At 56.5% G+C, this 9,881-nt stretch overlaps 1 protein-coding gene across 5 annotated transcripts; it reads right to left on the bottom strand.

Moving 5' to 3' along the window:
- Nucleotides 1-207: 207 nt before the first annotated feature.
- Nucleotides 208-7,998, bottom strand: LOC119847884 (FXYD domain-containing ion transport regulator 5-like). 5 transcript variants are annotated; one of them, XM_043502003.1, is made up of 10 exons: nt 7,844-7,998; nt 6,688-6,751; nt 4,481-4,558; nt 4,288-4,353; nt 3,708-3,761; nt 1,471-1,533; nt 1,318-1,353; nt 1,151-1,225; nt 810-856; nt 208-730 (listed from the first exon to the last, which is right to left on the bottom strand). In XM_043502003.1, the coding sequence occupies exons 1-10, from the start codon at nt 7,847-7,849 to the stop codon at nt 704-706; spliced, it is 516 nt and encodes a 171-aa protein (XP_043357938.1). In that variant the 5' UTR covers nt 7,850-7,998; the 3' UTR covers nt 208-703. The 5 variants fall into 5 exon arrangements, with proteins under 5 accessions (XP_043357938.1, XP_043357939.1, XP_043357937.1 ...); XM_043502004.1 differs by lacking the exon at nt 4,288-4,353 and adding an exon at nt 4,877-4,933 and having other exon boundaries at nt 7,844-7,997; XM_043502002.1 differs by lacking the exon at nt 4,288-4,353 and adding an exon at nt 4,865-4,933 and having other exon boundaries at nt 7,844-7,997.
- Nucleotides 7,999-9,881: the final 1,883 nt, after the last annotated feature.

A 9,881-nucleotide genomic window follows, 5' to 3' on the forward strand; every position in this document is an offset into this window, starting at 1 on the left:
TGCTAATGGAGCCCTGCTGCCACCAGAAGGGGCAAGAGCTACCAGTGCTCCCCTCCCACAGCCACAGATGGAACCCAGGAATCCTGGCTCCCAGCCCCTGCTCTCACCCACTAGACCCCATTCCCCTCCAGGAGCTGGGGATAGAACCCAGGAGTCCTGACTCCCGCCCCCGTGCCCTGCTGCATGAGAGGCTCACAGACACTTTGCTTCCCCAGAGGGAGTCATTTAATGTCATCAAAATACAACACAGGGCGACCGGCGCTCAGAGACAGGTTGGGGGAACAGGGATGCGGGGGACAGGCCAGGTGCAGGCTGGAGACTCAGACTGGGGGGGATAAGGCCTGAAGGGGGGACAAGAATGAGAATCCAGGCCAGGAAGGGGGAGGGGACAGAGATGGGGGAACAAGGCTGGGAGAGGGAGGGGACAGGGATCGGGGGACAAGGCTGGGAGGGGGAAAAGAGAGGGATGGAGGATCCAGGCTGGGGAGTTGGCTGGGGTCTAGAGGGGATGGGCGGGGGTGATCTGAGTCAGGGGTCTGATAGGCAAATCACAGAGGAGGGAGCCGGGGGCACTAAGCAGATCCCTGTTCTATGCTGCTGGTTCTGCCCCAGCCCCCTCAGGCATGCAGCATCGCTGTGGGGCTCCGAGCCAGCCCCTCCAAGCAGTGTCTGGCCCCACAGGGATCCCCCAGCAGGGGGTGCCTCAGAGCCGTGAGATATTGTAGGTGCTGCAAGGAAAAGGAAGAGGGGCTTAGGAGGGCTGGGGGGACCCTGCAGAGCCCAAGAGAGGACAGGGGCGGCTCTCAGCTCCTCCGCTTCCGGCCCCCACATCCGGGGAACTTCCCGTATTTACCACCTGGGAATGGAGAGAGAATGAGTGTGAACCCAGGCATCCTGGCTCCCAGCCCCCAGCCCCGCTCTACCCGCCAGACCCCACTCCCCTCCCAGAGCTGGGGAGAGAACCCAGGCGTCCTGGCTCCCAGCCCCCAGCCCTGCTCTACCCGCCAGACCCCGCTCCCCTCCCAGAGCTGGGGAGAGAACCCAGGCGTCCTGGCTCCCAGCCCCCAGCCCCACTCTACCCACCAGACCCCACTCCCCTCCCAGAGCTGGGGAGAGAACGCAGGCGTCCTGGCTCCCAGCCCCCACTCACAGGTGAGGATGAGGATGCCCAGGACGAAGAGGATGGCAGCAGCTATCAGGCCCCACTTGCGCAGGGAGTGGTAATCTGGAAGGGAGGGGGGAAGGGGGTGACTGTGAGTGGAGTGAGGTGAAGAGCAGCACCCCCTGCTGCTCGGGGCAGGGACAGCTGCTACCCACCGTAAGAGAAGATTTCCTCTTGGCTCTGGCCGGCTCCTGCGGGGGCAGAGAGAGAATTACCCAAAATGCCTGGCTCAGGGGAGGGGAGGAAATGGGACAGGGACCTTTCCCCTCTGCAGGGCTCCGGCTCCAATCCAGCCCCGGGGCACTAACCTGATCTGGCCGAGCTCCCATGCTCTCTGCGGCTCATCACCTGGGTCTTAGGCCTCTTGGGGCCTGGAAAGAACAAGCTCTGGAGTGAAAAGGATTCAGAGATCCCAGCTGAGACCTGCCCTCCCCACCAGCTACCTCTGGGATGGGGCACAGGGGGGCTGGTCATTCAGGGAGCCCTCACCCAGCGCCGAGATGCGGTCACCGCTAGGATGAGACATAAGGGGGCTGATTATCCAGAGACCCCCTCGCTCAGCCCCAAGATGTGGCTGCTTCTGGGGCGGGACATGGTTATCCAGGGAACCCTCGCCCGGCCCTGAGTTGCGGCCGCCTCTGGGGTGTTACCTGTCAGCTCTATATTCTTGGGGAACCAGGGTACAGTATCCAACCTGTCTGATTCACGAAGGACCCCCCGACCTCCAGCCTCCACTTGAACCAAAGCTGATCAGAAGAAAGACTTACAAAAAGCAATGAAAAGGCCATGGGCGACACACCTACAGCCCTGCGGACAAGGGTGACTCCCCTAGCCTCGTTTGCATGGAAGATGGGACAGGGAGGCATCACCATTAGCATACAGAATGGAGAACAGAGATTCCAAGGCAACCAGAAAAGCAGGGACGAACTGCATGATGGGGGATCCCTGCTCCAGATGTTAATGAACCCACACCTGCATGCACTCAGCTCAGCCGTTATCAGACCAATTCTAGGAATAAATCCTTGATTGGGATCTGCAATACTGAACCTGCCTAATTGCATTGTGAACTCCCTTGAAGGAACACCGCCCATAGTCAGGAATGAGCAGTTCCTATTGTCTAGCCTGAACAAAACAATTTTGGTATCCTCCCTTGAGCCACCAGTTTACCCATAAACAAATCTAGTGTTCTCCCTTGAACCATTGTTCTTTCCCTACAAAAACCCCAACCCATGCTCAAGAAAGTGCTCTGATGCCTGGATCCAACATCTGCATCAGTTCCATTGGGATTTCATCCTCTCCTGACTGATCATGCTGGGGGCTCTGCCTGGCTCCAGCACTCCGGACCCCCAACTACCCCCACCACCTGGGAACCCTGACCAGTTCAAGCGTCACGGAGTGGCAAGAACCCAGCTCTCACTCTCTCTAGGTACAGCCTTCTGACCCTGACTTGTGTGATCAGTTAGTTTTTTAAACCTGACTTTTGTAATCAAATTGAAGCTAGATGCAATAATAGGTTTCATAGTAGCAGCCGTGTTAGTCTGTATTCGCAAAAAGAAAAGGAGTACTTGTGGCACCTTAGAGACTAACAAATTTATTAGAGCATAAGCTTTCGTGAGCTACAGCTCACTTCATCGGATGCATTTTTTTCCACCAAATGCATCCGATGAAGTGAGCTGTAGCTCACGAAAGCTTATGCTCTAATAAATTTGTTAGTCTCTAAGGTGCCACAAGTATTCCTTTTCTAGATGCAATAATGTAACTCTTTTGTTTGTTTGGCTCCCCTTGTATGGTTATTACCAGGCAATAAATAACTTTTAAGGTTAAGCTGGTTTCTTCCCTCCCTCTCTCTCTCTCTCTCTCTCTCTCTTGTTTTTGGCTTCCCCATTCACTCTGCAGCAACGCTCCTCTTACCTAAGCTAAAGACCCCTGCAGCACCCAAAAATCCTGTGGGGTTTGCTCATCAAGTGGGTTACAACCAGAACCACTGTAACGTGGAAGTGAGGATAGAGATGTGCTGAACCTGGGGCATAGGAGGGTGACAGCTTGGAGGTGCTGCTCGACCCAGCCAGCTCAGGGGTGCTCTGTTCCAGTGCGGTGCCCATGGCATATGAGGTTGACAGCTTGGAGGTGCTGCTCGGGGACATATAAGGGGTCAGTTTGGGAGTCCTGATTGACCCGGTATGCTCAGATGTGCTCTGCTAACGTGTGGGTGTGGGTGTGGGTGCGCGTTCATCTGATTCTGGGGCCGGAGGAACCCAGCCATGGGGAACCAAGGTCCTGCAGGATAGCTCCATTGGGAGGGGACTTGCAGCAGGGAGAAATAGCGCTCCATGTGAGAACACAAGTGACACAAGCAATACATGGATAGAATTACAGACACCCCCCCAAAGAGTAACCCTAATAAATGAGTGTACCCCAAAGTAACGGGCAAATCTGGTAACAGGGGTGGGACGTGGGGGGCTGGTCATCCAGGGAGCCCTTGCCTGGCCACGAGTTGCGGCCACCTCTGGGGTGGGATGTGTGGGGGGCTGGTTATTTCTCCTACCTGAAGTGGTTGTGCTCATGCTGCTGGAACTGGAGCCTCCAGACCCTGTGGTGGCTGCGGGGAGAAGAAAGGAGGGTGGGACTCAGATCTTGGACTCTTCTGCCCACCCCACCCCCAGCTCTGCCGGTGCCCCTCACTCCCAACCCATAGTCCTGGCTGTCCCAGCCCTGGGGTTCCCCTCAACAGCTTGGCCAGTGCCCCTCATTCCTGACCCACAACCCCCTCCTCTCCCAGCTGGTCCTTCTTCCATTTTTAACGTCCCTATCACTCTTTACAGGCTGAGCTCTTATGTGGGGAGCTTTTCCCAGCCAAGTCACACCTAACTGGGGTGTTGCCGCTAGGGGAACTGGGGGGCACATTTTGGGGCAGAGCAGTTATGTGCTGTATGATTGGGGGGATGGAGAAAGCCCTGGCTGGGATGATTTAGTTGAGGTTGATCCTGCTTTGAGCAGGGGATTGGACTAGATGACCTTGAGGTCTCTTCCAACCCTAATCTTCTATAATTCTATGATTCTATGACTGGGGCTACGTGGAGGGGATCTGGCTTGGCCTGGAGTGGAGTGCTCCCACAGTTGGTCACCGTCTTCCACATGATGTCCACTCCCTGCGCTAGATGTATTTTCCCCCTCTGCATCTTGGTCTCCTTCTGGCCGTGTCATGCAAAGAAGGAACTGAGATTAGAAACAACAGATCAGCCACTTCTGGGGCGGAGCAGCTGGGGAACAGCTGAACATAACGCCACACAGGGATGGCTGCCAGGCACTGATACTCACCTCTCAAATCCAAGTTGGGGTCAGACGGGGTCATGACGCCATAGTCCTGCCCCAGTTTGGGCCTCGGGGTGACGATTGCTGATGAAGAATAAAAGCCTCCATGTGTGTGTGTAGCAGCTAGTCTGTATCTCACACACACACACACACACACACACACACGCACACCCCTCAGCACCAGGCTGATCCCACACATACAGAGCGCCCCTTCTGGGTCCCAGCCCACTCCCTGCAGCACAGAGCCCTCTGCTGACTGCCCGCTCCCTGCAACCCGGTGCCCCCTGCTGACCCCCCACTCTGCTCTCAGCTGCACAGCCCCCTACTCACTCCCTGCCCTGTTCCCCACAGCACGCCTGTCCATGCCTTGGACTCCGGGCTGGCACTTACCCTCCTGCTCACCTGCAAGGGTTGTCTCAGCCAGCAAAGTCATCGCTACGACATCCTTCATGGAGTTATATGTTGGAGCAAAGGGCTGGGAGGGATATTTTGGGGGCTGGGTGGGGGGATCCCAACCCTCAGCTTGTCCTCAGCCACCCAGCTTCCATTGGGTAAGAGTGTGTGTGTCCCTGCTGCCCCCTGCTGGAGAGGACAAGCCCTGCTCCGTGTGTGTGTATATGCACGCGTGCGAGCAGTGCACGCTGCCCGGAAACAGACCTACTCTGCTAAACATCATATTCCCTGTACAGCTCCTGAGTGAGGGGGATTCCCCTTTCTACCCCTAAAGATTCATAGATTCATAGATACTAAGGTCAGAAGGGACCATTCTGATCATCTAGTCCGACCTCCTGCACAGCTCAGGCCACAGAATCTCACCCACCCACTCCTATGAAAAACCTCACCCATGTCTGAGCTATTGAAGTCCTTAAATCATGGTTTAAAGACCTCAAGGAGCAGAGAAGCCTCCCTCAAGTCAACCATGCCCCATGCTACAGAGGAAGGCGAAAAACCTCCAGGGCCTCTCCAATCTGCCCTGGAGGAAAATTCCTTCCCGACCCCAAATATGGCAATCAGCTAAACCCTGAGCATATGGGCAAGATTCACCAGCCAGATACCCAGGAAAGAATTTTCTATAGTAACTCAGATCCCATCCATCTAATATCCCATCTCAGGGGATTTGGCCTATTTACCCTGAATATTTAAAGATCAATTACTTACCAAAATCCCATTATCCCATCATACCATCTCCTCCATAAACTTATCGAGTAGAATCTTAAAACCAGATAGAACTTTTGCCCCCACTGCTTCCCTTGGAAGGTTATTCCAAAACTTCACTCCTCTGATGGTTAAAAACCTTCGTCTGATTTCAAGTCTAAACTTCCTGGTGGCCAGTTTATACCCATTTGTTCTTGTGTCCACATAGGTGCTGAGCTGAAATAATTCCTCTCCCTCTCCTATATTTATCCCTCTGATATATTTATAGAGAGCAATCATATCTCCCCTCAACCTTCTTTTAGTTAGGCTAAACAAGCCAAGCTCCTTAAGTCTCCTTTCATAAGACAAGTTTTCCATTCCTCGGATCATCCTAGTAGCCCTTCTCTGTACCTGCTCCAGTTTGAATTCATCCTTTTTAAACATGGGAGACCAGAACTGCACACAGTATTCTAGGTGAGGTCTCACCAGTGCCTTGTATAACGGTACTAAAACCTCCTTATCCCTACTGGAAATGCCTCTCCTGATGCATCTCAAAACCGCATTAGCTTTTTTCACAGCCATATAAAATTGGCATCTCATAGTCATCCTATGATCAACCAATACTCCAAGGTCCTTCTCCTCTTCCGTTACTTCTAATTGATGCGTCCCCAACTTATAACTAAAATTCTTGTTATTAATCCCTAAATGCATAACCTTACACTTCTCACTATTAAATTTCATCCTAATACTATTACTCCAGTTTACAAGGTCATCAAGGTTACAAGAGAAGGAACCCGAGACACAAAGAAGCAAAAACACATGCCCAAGGTTACGCAAAAGGACAGAAACAGAGGGGGGCAGAACAGGCGCCCAGCCCCCCTGATCTAACCACTAGACCCCATCCCCTCCCAGAGCTGGGATAGAACCCAGTACTCCTGGTTCCCAGCCCCACTGGTCCCTCCTACAGATGTTTCCCAAGACTGGATTTCCTGGTCAGTCAAGGGGTCTGGTGCCCCAGGGCTGTGGGTGCTGGTGCTACCCAGCATGTGGTGCCCTCGGGAGAGGCAGGTGACACTTACCTTGCTGAGCCAGAACCAGGCCCGGGACCAGGCCCAGGAACAAGAACAATATGGAGATCTGGACCTGCAGCAAAACCAGAGTGATTCAATTGTCCTGGGCTCTGCCGGTGTCCCTCACTCCCACCCGCAGCCCCCTGCCAGCCTAGGCCTGAGCCCGCCTCCAGCTCTGCCGGTGCCCCTCACTCCTGTCCTGAAGCACCTGCTAGCCCTGCCCTGGGCTGAGCTGCACCACTATATATATTTATATTCTGAATCAGACTAGCCACGAGGGGCTACTAAGGTGACCGACGTGCGTGAAACGTTTTCAGAGCCTGAGATGCCTGGGAGGAGAGACCCAGCCATGCTGGGGTGGGGATGGGGGGGATTTGCCTTCTTGATTTATGAGCTACTGGGGGAGCCGCTGTCCCCAGCGACGGGCTCAGGCTCGCAGCAGACTCAGGCAGCATCACCACACCGGCCACACTCTGGGCAGATCTCTCCTCTCCCAGCGGCGGGCTCAGGCTCCCAGCTGACTCATGTTTGATCCCCAAACCTGCGAGCTAGAATGCTGTCCCTCCCCCCCCACACACACACACACAAATCGAACTCTGATGCAATCCCAGGGTACAGAGGAGAACCCCCCACCCTGCATGGTGAACAGCCCAGGAGGCCAGGGGGGTCAGGCCAGGCTGCGGGGGCTGCTCTGATCTCGGGGCAGGTGAATGCCCTGGAACTCACGCTGGCTCCCAGGGGCCTGGTGACTGGACATCACCTGGGGACTGGACACGGCTGGCTCACAGGGCAGATGATTCAGCTGGGGTGGAGGGTGCACAGAGACAGACAGAGAGATAGGGACCAGATGCCATGTCGGGGGATGTAGGTCTACAACTGTTAGCTGCAGCCCCATATGCACATCAACCTGGTGGCCTGGTTCCCTCCCAGGGGCCCCCCCTCTCCCCTGCCCCTTGCCGGCCCCTCTCCCCCTCCTCCGCCCCCCCGCGGCCAGGACACCTGGTTCCCATCACCAGCCTGCCTGGCTCCCCATGCCCCTCCCCACTCAACACCCCACCTCCTGCAGCCGGGGTCACACGTGGCAGGAAGTCGGGGTCGTGGTGCTGGATTGGGGGCACAGCTGGCCGGGGAACCCAGGCGTCCGGAATGGGGGGTGGGGACTCACCCTCATGGCAGCAGGCGCTGGGACGGTGTGTGAGCAGGAGTGGGAGGGAAGCTGTCGGGCGGCAGAACGAGGCCTCACAAGTCATTTCCTCCCGCCTGTACTTCCTGCAAGGCGCGTGTGTGAGAGAGACCATGTGTGTGTGTGTGTGTGTGTGTGTGTGTGTGCATGCATGCACTCAGAGGACTGTTTGTCTGCAAGTGGTGTGGCTGCAAAATGGAAGGGAACCCTGAGAAGTGGAAACGAAGAGGAAGAGAACTGCCCTGCCCCAGAGGTGGCTGCATCTCAGCACGAGGCGAGCCTTCCCCATACAGCGTAATGTGCAGATGTTCCCCAGCTGCCTCGCCCCAGAGATGGCTGCATCTCAGTGTGCTCAATTCCCCCCTCCTGCCCCCCTGTCATTTCCTTATCCCCAGGGAGCTGGGCAGGTGGGGATCCGGACTCTACCCAGCCCCACACAGCTGAGGGCTGCCCAGCAGGAGCCTACCCACTGGGATGTGCCCTGGGTAGGCGGGAGAGATTCAGGAACAGGAGCAGGACAGGAGGTAGGGCAAGGCTGGTGGTGAGCCCCAGTGCATGTTGGGAATACCACTCCAGGACCAGTGCATGCTGGGAGCTCTGCTCTGATCATGGTGCATGCTGGGAGTCCCACTCCAGGCCTGGTGCATGCTGGGAGCTCTGCTCTGCTCTGCTTGTGGTGCATGCTGGGAGTCCTGCTTCAGGCCCGGTGGATTTTGGGAGTCCCACTCTGCCGTGATGCATGCTGGGAGATCTTCTCATCATGGGGCATGCTGGGAAGGCTGGGGCATGCTGGGATAGGGCCTCTGTCTTCCTTTTTCAGAGCTCTGCCCCCAGGTTTGGATTTTCCTCCCCCTCTCAGGTGGGAGGGGCCAGTTGAGTGGCCTCTGGGGCCCAAACCCGCCCTGTCCCCAGGGCACTAAGTGGCCAAGAGACATGGGGCCAGGGGGAAGCGGGTGATCCCAGAGGGGAAAGGCCCTGTACCCCATTCCCCCTCGCCCTGCCCTGGGTAGGGCCGTGTCCCAGATTCCTCTCCATTATTCCTGGGCAGGTCCTCAGCTTGGTCCCCCATAACATTCGCCCCTTACAGTCCCGGTCAGTGCTGGGGACTCCAGCTGCCCCCCCCACACACACACACACAAACACATCCCAGAAACCTGCGTGTAGCCGTGGATCCCTCTTGGGACCTAAGGGCTCAGCTCCTGAAGAATGGCCTTGGAGAACAATGCCACTGTTCTCCACAGTGTGCTCCGGGTGAGCCGTCCCCATGCGGCGTTATGTGCGGCTGTTCCTCTGCTGCCCCACCCCAGAGGTGGCTGCATGGGTGGTGGGTATAATAGGCCAGGGAGGCTAAACCTCCCCCAGCAGGATGCGGCGCACCTCCCTCTGGAGGCATGCCGCCAGCCTGCTACGTTTGGAGCGCTGCCGCGAAAGGGCACCCAGGCCGTGGCCCAGCCCACACTTGGCCCGAAGCCCCACTCCCACATCCCGTCCCACATCCCACCCTGCCCATGCTGCTCCTCTTCCTGCCCTCACTCCACCTCTCCACCGAAGCTGGCAGGGGCAGAATGGGGCTCCTCGTGCTGCGGTGGGGGGCTTGGGGTTCCTCTGGCTCTGGTGGTTGAGGGGGGCTGGAAGGGGCAGGGGGCTAGCCTCCCCGATGGAGGATTCACCTGCCGCCCATGGGTGGCTGCACTTCAGCACCAGGCAAGCCATCCCCGTGCAATGTTACGTGTTCCCAGTCTGCCCCACCCTAGAGGTGGCTGCACTGTTCTTTCTCAGTTCTTTCTTTGCATGGTCCTGAACACATGGAACCAAGATGTGGAGGATGAAAATACAGCACCTAGCGCAGGGAGTGGGCATCATGTGGAAGACAGGCTGCCCCAGGATAAGAGCACCCCACACAGTGGAAAAGATGAGAAAGAGAATTGCACCATCTTGTGTGTGTGTGTTTCCCTGCTGCCCTTTGCTGGAGGGGATCAGTACTGCTCTGTGTGTCATAAACCCTGTACCGCTGATGGCT

Source organism: Dermochelys coriacea, chromosome 24 (genome assembly GCF_009764565.3).
Source record: "Dermochelys coriacea isolate rDerCor1 chromosome 24, rDerCor1.pri.v4, whole genome shotgun sequence".
NCBI classification, from domain to species: Eukaryota; Metazoa; Chordata; order Testudines; family Dermochelyidae; genus Dermochelys; species Dermochelys coriacea.

Excerpts from the sequence above, each read along its gene's own strand:
- LOC119847884 (XM_043502001.1), bottom strand. Across the intron at positions 3,762-4,287 it reads TGGACATCATGTGGAAGACG|CCACCACAGGGTCTGGAGGC; the intron begins GTGACCAACTGT and ends TTCTCCCCGCAG. Across the intron at positions 1,354-1,470 it reads TGGGAGCTCGGCCAGATCAG|GAGCCGGCCAGAGCCAAGAG; the intron begins GTTAGTGCCCCG and ends CTGCCCCCGCAG.